The 13,684-nt window shown below is 48.4% G+C and overlaps 1 protein-coding gene across 2 annotated transcripts in view; it reads right to left on the bottom strand.

Annotated features, from left to right (window-relative positions):
• LOC119176772 (protein TMEPAI-like) overlaps positions 1–13,684 on the bottom strand; it is a 76,218-nt gene that overhangs the window by 27,198 nt on the left and 35,336 nt on the right. The window contains exons 1-2 of one of the 2 annotated variants that reach the window (XM_037428128.2): positions 10,759–11,383; positions 10,608–10,700 (exon numbers count right to left, since the gene is read on the bottom strand). The exons of the other annotated variant lie outside the window; for it this stretch is intronic. Of the exons in view, the coding sequence (XP_037284025.2) occupies positions 10,608–10,700; positions 10,759–10,765 (100 nt within the window). The 5' untranslated portion in view covers positions 10,766–11,383. Of the gene's footprint in view, positions 1–10,607; positions 10,701–10,758; positions 11,384–13,684 lie in introns of those variants that run through there. 2 annotated transcript variants of the gene reach the window in all.

The following is a 13,684-nucleotide window of genomic DNA, read 5'->3' as shown; positions in this document are numbered from 1 at the left end:
TTCAACGCTCGTTGCAACACGGAAAAGAAAGGCAACTACATCTCAAGCTGGTCGCGATTTAAAAAGCAAAGCAACATACGCAGAGAAACTGGTACTTACCAGTCAATCCGAGCTCGTTTCCTATGTTATTCTACAAGCCGCCCTTTAGCAAGCTGTTCTTGTGCTTGGGGTGGCGTTCGTCGTATAGGACGGGGTGGCTGCGCACCGGCTCAATGAGCATTTCTGCCGAGCGCACGTTAACTTACGAGCGAGTCGGACTTGGCCGCCATTTTGTCAAATTCCTCGGCTAGCGCTCCTATTGGTTCGTGGCGAGCCGATCCGGCGGCAGACGCAATAGGCGCGGAGGGGGGGGGGGCCCTTTCGGCGGATCTCGCCACCGCCGAATCGGATTCGGCGCCGTTTTGGCGGCCGGAATGCTCAGTGTGAACGAGCCATAAGAGGTAGGGACACGCATTTCGAGGGAAAAGCACGGATAGGATGCACGCGAAATCGAGACGGGCGCGGATTTTAGACGTCAAAGCAGGCAGACTGCCAAATACCTTGGACGTCAAAACACGCTCGCTTTCTAAACGCGTACACCTTCACGTGACTTCCGCCGCTTTGCCGGCATTTCACGGATCACCTGTAGCTAAACAGGCCGTTTGCAGAGAGCAGAATGGAGTCGCAGATGGCGCATCGCCGTATTCCAAGAGCCGGCTCCGTGGCGGTTCTTTTCGCGTATATTTAGACGACGAGGTATCACGTGTCCCACATTATATACTGCGAACATTTTGCGAGAAACGACGAGCTCGTGAGCTATACAAACTGGAATCATAGAAATCTGGCTAGTATAAAGACTCATTTACATGCACGTGCGAGACGAGACTTCGTTTTTTTTCTCGGTTCACCAGGTGCTAGAGAGACGGGCAAATAAAAATCCTGGACGGCACAAGGCGATAGCTAACCGTCCGTCTTTCTGGCTGTTAAGGCCGACATGACGTCGAATTCATCACTCTGAGCTATAGAGGCATCTTCATCGTGTCTTTTAAGCTCAATCTCAGCAAGAGTATGCTTCCAAAAGATGTGCTATGGAGAATGCGTGCGTTTCGTTACGCACGTCGTCGTGGCTTTGTTACGGGATAAAGGTAGAAAGAACTACTGCGTGTTACGGCTGAATGCGACGAAGTGATGGAGGAATTTCATGATTAACACCACTGAAAATTGTTCACTGGCATACAAACTGCACAACGATACGTCAAGGTCAATGTGTTCAACAAGCTCAGAAATGCACATAGTTTATCCATGACGAATGTAAGTAAAAATCTGCACGCTTAGGTCCATCCGCGTGTCACTACTGTCAAGCTACCCAAGAGGTTACACACCTGTTTTTAATGTTGTCACCTCAGACAGAAAACAAAAATGCTGGTATGGATTGCTACACGCAGGTTAGAACCGATCCGGCATTACTACGATACTGCAAGCTCGAAGAAACTCGCAATACTGCATCTGGGCAGCTGGGTATAGAGGTAAAATTGGCGGTCATCGCCGTTTAAGCTCAAGCACAGGTTGCGCGCTCGTGTGTGCATCTCCGGGGTACATCGATTTGTTGCCTGCGCAACACATCGGACTCCGCTTTAGTTACGAGCACGTTTCCGGCGCCCGCGAAGCATATACTTTGTCCGACAGCCACAACGCCCTTCTCGTCAAGCACCTTCCCGCCACTTTTGTTCAACATACCCGCCGCGGTGGTGTACCTGCTATACGGTGCTCAGCTGGAGAGCCGACGGTCGCCGTTCCGATTCCGGCTGTGGCGGTCGCATTTCTGTGGAGGCGAAACGCTAGTCTCGTGTGCTGCGCCTTGTCAGTGCACTCTAAGGAACACCAGATGGTAAAATTCTGCGGAGCCCTCCACTATGGCGTCTCTCATAACTATATCGTGCTTTTAAAACGTAAAACTCCACATATTATAACTTTAGTGTGACGTACTTCGTGAATAATTCATTACTCACCGAAGTGATGGGCACTAGCGCCAGCGCAACGACGAAAAAAAAAAAGAAAGGGGGGGGGGGGGCTAGCATCCACCAGCACGATTACCCTGCGCAGGGGCGGATTCGGTATATGAGAAGCTAACGAGTTTTCATGGTAGCGCACCAGAAATGTGTATTAACAAAGTTTAGTATAACAGTGTACCGCTAGAGTTTCAACTCTACGGCGGCTAATTCGCCCACTATATATGAACGAGTAATGTATACTATAGCCGAAACCACGGCCGGTCTAAATGCTCCAGACCGGCCGTGCTGCAACGTATTAGTTTGATCAATTCACCGCCGTGGGCCCCAGTGTCTTCGACAAGTGCCCGCTAGTCATCTGTACAGACATGAAGCCAGAGAACGTCCCACACGCTCGTGTTGAGAGAGAGAGCGGAATACGCTTCCATCGGGAAATATCAAGCCGGGCGAATTTTCTCCCTGACGCTTACTAACAGCTGCCTAGCAGGTCAGGAACCGGCGGCGGGTTGCGCCGCGCTCCCGCCGGTGTCATCGACCAGCAGAGGCATACAGCTGGCTCATCAACAGCGGCGGGATAAATCAGAGCACGCGGCGGCGGCCGCGAGACGGACTGCAGGACAGGTGGGAGAGCTTCGCGCCGCAGCTTCGATCTGGCCGTGACCCCGGCGTGGCTTTCGAAGGCCGTTAGTCATGCCGACGGGGCACGTTCACCCCTCTGCTGCGCGCGCACAAAAGCAGCCCCCACCGGCGCCACACGGGGAGCAGAAAAAAAACAACATGAAAGATGGTTGGCAGTGTCGCCCGAAGCATTGACAACGATAGCGAGGTTAAGCGCTTGGACTCCCCTGACGGGTCTTCTAACTATATACGCGGCTGGAACACGTTAACGCGTCGCGGCACATGACAGGAAAGAGCGGGCCCTCATGTCAGCTATTATGACGACTCGCAACGCTCGCACAATGAGAAGCGTCGCATTTATTGTTATTATTTCTGAAATGTTCCTTGCCATTACCTTTTTTTTTTTCGACTCACCAAAAGTAGGGTATACCCAACCTGGTACGTCCTCTTCCTTTCCTCTTCCGTTTCTTTCTATGCCTCACGCCCCACGCAGACGTCCATATAAGCAAGAGCTTGCAGCGCAACCACGTAAGTACTGAACCTGGGCGAAAATTAAAGAAAGGAATGCAATGAGGGACGCATGGGAGTTACAGTGCGCGTCCCATACCTCTTTGTCTTCCTTTCTTCGCTGTACTACCTTTATTTCAGCACTTACGAGCTTGCGCTGCAAGCTCTTGCATATGTAGAAACGCGTTCACTGTCAAAGGGAACACCTGAGTGCACGACATATCTAGATTTCGCTATCTTACGGAAGCACAGTAGATTATATATGAATAAGACTACTGGTGGTTGAAAGTTACTCCTCTTCAAAGACTAGTAATGTGCATGCACAGTGTTTTCATTGCCACTTGCTGTTAGAGGGCCAGCAACATTGATGGTGCACATTCGAGTCTTCCCGTTAACAGTGGGAGGTACTGTACATCAACCAACTCGCCCACATCGCCGTTCTTTCCGCCCGTATCGCCGCCACACCACGATGTTGGCGCACGGTAAGAGTCTGGACGAGAAAACCATCACAGTCTTTGGAATAGTAGACAACTTTAGCTTGAACTTTAACAGCTCGTTCTACTCACAGCGGTGCATACAAAAACAGCTCAGAAGGAATTATTGCTGTACATATGTAGTGGCGTGTGCGCAAAGTCCATGACAGCAGCGCGAAAAACTAGGGGACCCTAAAGCTTGGCCTTTAGGATACGAACGCGACAGCGACATCCTGTTCGTATAGCGTATTTTAAACACCTCGTGCATGAAACCTGTTCGAATTTGCTATGCACCCATTACGTGACCTTGATGGAATAGGCGCAGTAGCGTGTGTGCCTTTTGTCGTGGGGTACCGGCTTTCAACCACGGAGCCATATGATAATCACAAATTCTGACGCCAGTTGGCAATGGACGCTTGACCACGCATTACTACTGCAATATTTTATGTTTCATTGAGAAGCATGTATACAGGACGCGTGTGTTTGTGAAGCATGAAAGCTACCTTCCCTGCATTTCCAAGCAGAGGAAGTTCTTTCCCTGTTTCCACAAGCAGAGGCGAGGACGTGTGCTTCCCAAGTAAACGACCCGGACTCGATCCCCACTCGGACCCCCACAAGCCTAGTTAGGTCCCCACTTTACTGCAGAGTTTCTTTTTATCGGTTATTTATTTTTATTTGCAGCGTTCTCGACTTTTTAGTCACGCATAAGATGATAATTTTTCGCTCACAAAGAACGACGCCCACACCAGAATTTCTGCGAAACGAACTCTTTAACTCCATCGCGTTCAAAGGCAGAAAGCTGCCATGGCTCTCATGCCCCACAATCACATCTCTCCCTTCCAGGTGGAGCCATCGTCACTTGGGTTAGACGCGGAAGGCTGTGCTCCTATTCAGATTGTCGATGTTGTGTGAAAAGGCAATATTCCAATTTAGATGACAATACTTAAAGTGTGCTCTACTTCTTCCATTTCTCTGCGAATTAGGCATCAAGAAATACTAGAAACCCGCTTAAGAAGCGTGTCAAGCAAACACTGCCGTGCAGAAATATTGCGGCGGCAAAATTGACTGGCGTAATAATTAAACTTAGAGAAAACATGCACTGACTTATAAAATCTAAAGGCTAAATTTACAAATGCATTTAATGGTTAAATATACAGCTTTGCACGGGTGCTTTTTTTATTGTTTCTGAATGTTGTTTAAAAAAACTGTGAAATAACAAACTTCGTGAAGTTACGTTCACAAATTACGTACAGCCCGAGAGAAAACAAGCAGACCCAAAAAGATGTATTAATAAATTGTGGAAAAGAGAGAGAGAGAAATAGGGACGAAAGGCAGGGAGGTTAACCAAGCTTGGCTTGGTTGGCTATCACTTGGGGTGGGGTAAAGGGGGAATAATAGAAAGGAAAGAGATAAAAAAAAGGAAGAAAGCGTACTTCTCTAGGCAGCGATTTCTAGTATTTAGTTAAACTAAAAATAGCAACAAGTTTTCAATGCATGAGTTCGTGCTCGATAAGGTGGTGATTACAACGAGGTAAAGGTAACAAGAACGAAGAGCGAAGCCATATAATGGCCTGCCATTACGTCACTACACAATTTCAAAGGGCCCCGCCTCAGTGATCTAGTGGCTAAGGTGCTCGTCTGCTGACCCGTAGGTCGTGGGATCGAATCCCGGCTGCGGCGGCTGCATTTTCGATGGAGGCGGAAATGTGTGCTCAGATTTGGGTGCACGTTAAAGAACCCCATATATATATATATATATATATATATATATATATATATATATATATATATATATATATATATATATATATATATATATATATATATATACTGCTGAGTATTTTCGTTTTATAAACGTACTGGGACTATTTAACTACACCTCAATAACGAAAAAAATTAGTAGCAGCTACTACAGTATACTGGGAACACCATGTGCGTATATACGTGTGCGCGCGCGAGTGACAGCAAAACACAGTCGGCGTCTTTGGAGGGCCTGAAACAACCCTCGCGCTATGTACTCCTACACAGCACGACAACGGCAACGGCGCTTATGCACCTTATGCACTTCCCTTCGCGTCCACCTATAATTGCTGTCCCAAAAATAAAGAAAGAAAGTTCGGCAGATCCGACGTGCCTTGGGGATGCGAACCATATGCGGAGGGAAGGTGACCGATTTGTAATTTTCTCATTCAGCGAGACGTCATGAAATGACGCTAATTACATCTATAAATGTTGCACGCACAGCCGTATGTTGAAGCGTTGCAAACATTTATATAAACAGTTGTTTGCACTTGCGCAACGATGCCAACGGGAACATGGCCATATTAGCAACACCAGACGCGATAAGCATATATGAAGCGTTGGTACTCGCGAGTATGGTAGCCCTGGACACTGCTACATGAATCGACGTCAGCACATGGCACCCAATTACAATTGACGTAATCCCGGCGGAACCGCTGTATCAATATGGCGTACATATGTAATGTTTATAAAATTGGGTAGCCCACACTGCCACCACAATTGACGTTTCACGAACATTAGGAGCTACTGGAAAAGTAGTATCTGGCGTGACTCTGCGGTAGAATACGTGATTGTCACGCAGAATGCTTTGCTTCGATTCCTGCTGGAAACCTGACATTTATTTTTTTGCCTTCGTCGGCTCAACGCTACCAATGTCAGGTTTTTCTGAACGCTCACGCGTTAAAATCGCCCACGTGTGTTCTCGTCGAATTCCTGGGTAGGTACTGTCAATCATCTGTGGCACATACCCTCCAGACAGTGGCATATACCTGCCCGCGGGTATGTGTCATTTTTTGGCGGGAAGTCTTTGACGACGTAAGCGACAGGATCGCAACATTATTCATGTCTTGACCAGCGCGTCGAATTCTTCGTCAAACCATCTGACTCTCCAGTGCTAATTTTGGTTCAAACCAAGTTAGGGGGGTGATCACGAGAGCACCCAAACGTAAGCAGCTACTAGATAGACAGGCAGATAGACGCCAAAAGTCCCTTACAGTACGCAAAGCAATGCGCCGCCGGAGGAGCACCAGACAGGGGCGCCCATGGCGCAACGGCGGCGTCTGCAGCTCTGCGCGTCAGGGTCGCACTTGTTGCTAGCGCCGCGGCCGCACTAATGTCACGCAAGGTCGGGCGCTTCGCACCTCGGTGAAAGCCGCGCAGTCTGCGAATGGGGCACCGACAACGCAGGATGTCACCACACGTCGGCTTCCCGAGACGTGCATGCCCGTAATAGCGTTGGCAGATGCGCCTCGAGCCGCAGGCGTGCGGCGCTTTACGTAACGCCCCGTAACTTGGGCCACAATTAGGGCTTCCGTGCAATCCACGACGGCCGCCCGAATGGCGCGCTCCTCTGAATTAATATCACACATCGCGCGCCAACGGTGAGCGCTGTCGAATTGCTGCGGGCGCGCGAGCCTTCACTTGAGTAAACCTATTACGAAACACCAGGGGGAATGCGACACGGCCCGAGAGGTTCACGTAATGCTTTCATGTAAATGGGCTAATCCTTCGGGGAAATCACGGCGTTCACAGAAGAAACAGAGTTAACATCGCGGACTTACAGGGTATATGCGCGAGACTCGAAAGAAAACGACACCTACCACACTGTACACATTTTTTTTTTGTTTCGCCGTGCCCTAAAAACCAGCGACAATAGTCGCTCGCGTTCCTTTCGCCCTTGCTTCAGCGCCGTGACTTTTGCATCAGGGGCCGCCAACTATGTCTCCGGTCACGTATACATGTAAAATGTGAAAGCAGCAACGCTAAGCGACGGCGCATCAGACTAGACTTTCCGCGAAGATAGAAGATGTCGCATGGTTTTTGCTGTCTACGCTATAGGATAACTGCATGAGTGCATCGCCGACCTGATCAAGTCTACAATATTTTATCGCCGCTGAATGTGGGATTTAATGACCAGCTGTTTACAGAGCGCAAAGTTCCGCGCAAGGGAGTATTTTTTTTTTCAATCAGATTTCACGCATGCAGACATATATAACACGACATCATCATGCTTTCGCCTAAATATGCGATTTTTTTTTCGCCTGTTTTTGTCGAGTCCGCATTAAGTACGCCTTTGGCGACTATATATAGGTTCCTCCACCCCGAAAGAACGAACTGAATAAATAAATAACTAAAACACAAAGTCATATGAATCATGTACTCCAAACCATGGAACAGCTTCCCAATCGTATTATAAAGCAGATGCATGCATGTTAACCTTAACCTGAATATTCTCCTTAGATAATCATACGAGCATGCCAAACGACAGCCTATTTCGGAGCGAGACAACGCAAGGTTACAGGAAGGACAGGACATTCGCAGTGACCTATACTTGAACGAACAAGCGTTCTTGAAATGTTGCCTGAAACAGTTAACCTTAACCAGTCAGTGATGATCGGCTCATCTCCAAGTGCATCCGAATTGCACATTAAAGAACAAATTGTGCGACACGCAAGTTTTTATCGATATCAAAAGAAATATCGCTTGAAAAAAAATTGGCTCTAAATAGTGTAGATATGAAAGGCTGCTTTTAATGAGTGCTTGAGTTACATTCTAGGCAAATCACATGCTAACAGCTCCACAGAATGACATCAGACTTGGCACTATTTGCGATGCTGGCCTAACTTCAAGCAGAGTCTTTATTTTATCTCGGTCCGTTGAGCTGAAGAGGGGATAGCGTGCATAGAGCTAGCCGCGCACATGCGTGCAAGAGAAGGCACGTGCGAGCCATGGGAGTCGGGCAATGTGTCCATTATCGTCCCGCCAAGACCCCCCTTCAAGAGAGTTGTGCACTTAAATTTCACCCTCTTCCATTCACTGCCATTGTTAAACATCTCAAACCAATGCAAGGGTTATCATTAGAGGCAATCTAGAGCGGGACCCCGAATTATACTGACCACTTGGCGCACTTAACGTGCACCCGAAGCAAAGCAAACGAGCCAAGTTTGCACCGTCTGGCGCCATCATCATCGAACTCGCAAACTTCCACTCAAGCAACGCCATAGACTACATAGTAGCGACCGTCGCGCGACGCAACAGGCACAGACAGGGAGGCGAATCTGATTATTTTCTTTCGTGGGAGACCCGATATTTCGGACGTGGCCTGGAAGTGAGCCACAAAGAGCGCATGCTCGCGCCTGATCTCGCAACGCCGATAGCGGCGTCGCGAGGGAAGATTGCAAGGACAAAGCGAAGAAAGCGGAAACGAGACGAGTGTGGGGCGGCAATTTACTTTTAATGATAGCGCGCACTAAATAACAGGACGCAGAGCAGCGCCGAGCTCGCAGAAACGACCATTCGCGATCCCCCGCGATGCATATGCTATGCACGGCGGCCCAAGAAGCGGCACAAGCCAAACGTGGCAGTGATCCAGGGAGAGCAAGAAGAGGGCCAAACCGTGGCACCGCGAACCTGGCGCCTATAGTAACGCGCGGCATTGACGGAGTTCGCTTTTCTTGCACGTGGCTGCTTGCAGAGTTGAAAAGGAGCAAAAAAAGGGAAAGAAAAACGATCGAATGAAATGCGGGACTCGCGCGAGACAAGGACGCGACCAAATCGGTGGCCGCGCCGAGCTGTGCTGCTGGCAGCGCAAGCGGATTGCACGATGAGCGCAACCAAGTCCGGGTTAGCCGCCTTGTTTTCCAAGAAGGTCACTTCGACAAACGCGGGCGCGTCTGCCCTCCCTCTTGATCCACGGGATTACGGCCGCGCAGGTGGACCTTGCAGCCGAGGAGCTCGGCGAGAAGAGGTGGCGCTGTCGGAGCGCACCTGTGCGCGGTGCACGCGCGTCCAACTGGCGGCAATTAGCTACTCCCGAAATAGAAACAGACCTCCGGCCGGCCGCGCCTCCAGACGCGAAGAAACCCGCGCTGACCACTATAGCCCCTTCTTTCCTCCCTAAACGTCGGCTCTTGTCCTTCGCTCCTTCTCATTCACTCGCTTCGGTGGCAATCACAAAGCGAGACAGCGGAGGAGGAAATCGGATCAGCTGAAAGACAAACTGCGCTATATATGAAGATATCAAAACAAGGCAGGATATAAAGGGCATCGGATAACCGACTCTCGGCAAATGACGGAACAATTTGCAGCAGAGACCAATTTGCAGCCCACAGAAAAGTGTAAAAAAGACGCAGCTTCCCAGCGTCATTACACTTTCGCCTCATTCGCAACCTGATACGATACTGAGGAAATTTCGCTGAGGCATATGTGCTATAAAATAACGCTAGCGACAGATCCCAGCACCACCACGTTATAGCTCATATTCTGACGCGGATTGTGCTTGCTCACTTTAATCATGTATGCTGGCACAAGTTATCCCTAGCAGTTTTCGGAGTATGGACATGCGGGGAAAAAAGGGGCTCTAAAGTACTGGTAAGGGAAATCCAAAAGTGACGCTATTGCAGAGGATAAATGAGCAATTAACTTTGTTATTGTTCGCTAGATTACTTGTGGCGCCGCCACACAAACTATGCAAAACAAAACAAGTATAACATTTCTGGTCGTTGTGCATCGACCCATGATGCAAGCAATCACCGTAAGAAAACTTCAACCGAAGAGACGGAAATGTGCTAAGGTAGCAAATAATTTCGTAAAGCTCTAAACCTCTAAATGAGGATAAAAGAAATACGCGTATGTATGTATGTATGTATGTATGTATGTATGTATGTATGTATGTATGTGTATGTATGTATGTATGTATGTATGTATGTATGTATGTATGTATGTATGTATGTATGTATGTATGTATGTATGTATGTATGTGCATACACATACGTACGTACGTATGTATCTATGTTTGCACAACCACCACATCAAAGCATATGTTATGGCGAAAGACATCGACATCAACTAAACAGTAAGCGCGCTAAGTGGAAACCCCGGCGAATACGCGAGCAATGCGATAACTCCGATTGTTCTCTGTAGCTGGATAAACAAAAGAAGATCCAATAGCGATCACGAAATTGCACGCGAAAGATCATCCCTTGAGAAGGCACGAACTTACGTAATGGACGCTTATTACAAGTATCACCGACTGTTGGGTCTTCTCCGTTCCTCTTGCAGCACGCATATCCTCCACCTTCGAAACCGTGAAGCCCTGCAACTTACGTCGTTTAGCAAAGAGCGAAGTTCCAATTTCACTCACTGCATGTTACCTTTCATAGTATCCGTGCCGCTATGTGCTCTAGACTGGAGCGCCCAGCGCGGGGAGGAGCCTACATCTGCTACCGCACATGTCCCTAAAGACGAAGTTCACTAATACGAACGGTTAGAGGGATCAGTATACACGCGGCAACGGCAGAAACACCGCTGCGCGAAGAGCGAGCCGACGGTAGCAGGCTATCACGTGGGAGGCGTTCAACGACCGAAAGGAAGACTGCATCTGCGACAGCAACGGCCGCATTGCACTAGACTAGCTAACGGCAATATGAATAGAGCGAGTCTTTAAATTACGGCCTACAGCTGCGGATGAGCAGGTGTGGGAGCTGTGAGCTATGTATAGCACTCCTGGTTATGGCGAACGTAAAAAACGCAGAGGGGGACACGGTCTTCGCCGTGCTCATATACAGAATGAATTTATTGCTAGATAGGACCACACTAGTTTATTCACACGCGCAGGTAGCAGTAGGCAGCACCTAGAAAGTCAAACCTTGAGCAAAGAACATTCGCAACGCCAGCGGGATCCTCCATGCGCGAAGTCTGCGCACACGAGAATTCCCGTGCAAATAATCTGGCGGAGTTTCAACAAGCATCGACGATGAAAGCACACACACACGCGCACACGCAGAGAGAGAGAGAGAGAGAGAGAGAGAGAGAGAGAGAGAGAGAGAGAGAGAGAGGGAAAACCTTGCTTCATTTTCTCACTCATACGCCAATATTCTGACATGCAGTAATGACGTCTTACGAAGCTGTGAAGTATTTCTTTTTAAACACCCAGGCAACGTCGTCAAGAGAGAATAAGTATAATAGTCGCAAAAGCAAAACCGCAGACGACGTGTGGCAGACATACAGCAATCCTGACCGCCGGCACGCCGCGCGATTTCAAAACGCGACACAGCCGCCGGCAACACGCAACCAACGATGAAACACCACTGCGTCTTTCCGCGCTGTCGCGACACAGCTGCCTTTGTTGACTGCTTCTTTATCCCGCCGCGCTCTCACTACGAACGCCTCATGTCAGGCAACGCCCGGCGAGGAGGTACCAGCCGCGCACTCCCAGTTTCGAAATCACGACGGTCAGAGTGTTGGTTGTGTCGGGCCATGTCGCCTCTCATCTCGGCCATTGAGCGAACAGCCGAGGCGAAAGGAGATTAATCGAAACCAGCAGGGCACTCGGAAAGTGCCAAAAGCAGCGCGTAAGATTGACGTCTACAGGCGACAGCACCGTGGGGAATTCGGGCTCCCCGCATGGCTGGATGGACAGAACGATCCTGCGAGGATAGATAACTCGCAAAGCAACACTAAGCGAAGTGGGCGAGAGGTCTTAATTTCGTTAAGTGAAGAATGGGACAGTTGCACTGCGTATAAAGGCTGTCAATTTGTGCACGCGGGAGTACTTGTCCTCTGGTATAGTTGAACGCCCAGAAGCAAAAAGCGCGTCTTTTATGTATTACTTCTTCCAAAAGTTAAGAGTACGTGTACCCAGCTTTCAACGCATCAAAGCACCACACCGGCGGCAAACGACAGAAATGGCCGGGTCCTCCGCGGCTTCCAAGATTGGGCAACGCACAGAGCAAGGAGCCTGGTGGTGCAAAAACACAGCTCAAAGCCTCAGCCCGCTCACTCAATTAAGCTATAGGTATATCAACGTGAAGATAAACCAGACATTCTTTTTTTATCTTTTTTGTGTCAACAACTCTATTTCAGCCCAAAAGCTCTAGAGTAACTGAAGCACGCCATTATCCTTCCGTCATACTCAGAACGAACGGAAAGCGGTGGTACAAGGCCTCCGATATGATAACTCATGTTTCGCAGCTGTCTGCGCAACATGAGCTTAGACTTTTGCAGCTATCTGAACATTGTTTTGTAAGCTGCCAAGATGAATCACTTTGTCAACAAAGCCACAGAAAAGAGTGATGTAAATCTTCGTTCCCTGTGACATCTGCAGTGATAGTTAAACGCTGGGTTATGACGTCGAACTAACACACACACACACACACACACACACACACACACACACACACACACACACACACACACACACACACACACACACACACACACACACACACACACACACACACACACACACACACACACACACACACACACACACACACACACAGCACCTAACACTTCTCTTTAATAGGTTGCGAAACTTTCTAATACTGTTAGTGGCAAGGTGAGCGTGCTGTGCATGACAATTAACCCTTTCGCAATAGGAACTATACTGATCAGTCTCGATCCACTGGCATGATTCACGCGCGACAGATCGCGGCACTATCGTCCTCGCCCCAAGAGCCACTGTGTGACTGACTCCACGTATACCCCCATGAACCTGCCCATGTACGGCCTGCCAAGGCAGTATCATTTGCTAAAGATAAAACTCTTTTTGTTCGGTTCAGATCTATAAAAAAAGAACTAGTTATCGCAGATTTTCTTCTTTCTTTCATTTTATGTGGCACCATTGTATACGTTCTGCAGCACGCGGGCAGGGCGTCAGCGTGGCGAAACATCTTGAACTTCTTGCGTGTTCATATAGGCGTAAAACGCTCGTTCCTTCACTGAATGCAGTATATGTTGCTGAAACCTTCTCGTTAGCGGTACAATTCATTCAATCAAATCTATACGCCGCAGCACAGCCGAAATCGACAGATACAACTAAGAATACGCATTCGTTAGAAGAAGCTAAGGCTTGACCTCGTCAGACAAATATATATATATATATATATATATATATATATATATATATATATATATATATATATATATATATATATATATATATATATATATATATATATATATATCAGCATATCCACGGATTTAATAATGATGAGCGAAGCTTCGGATGGTTTTATCGGTAAACCGTCCGCCCATCTGTCTGCCCGTCTGTCTGTGACACTTGCGCCACCTGCTGAG

This window comes from Rhipicephalus microplus, chromosome X (genome assembly GCF_043290135.1).
Source record: "Rhipicephalus microplus isolate Deutch F79 chromosome X, USDA_Rmic, whole genome shotgun sequence".
Lineage (NCBI taxonomy): Eukaryota > Metazoa > Arthropoda > Arachnida > Ixodida > Ixodidae > Rhipicephalus > Rhipicephalus microplus.
The sequence above is the reverse complement of the archived record's forward strand: the minus strand, read 5'-3'. Positions and strand labels throughout refer to the sequence as shown.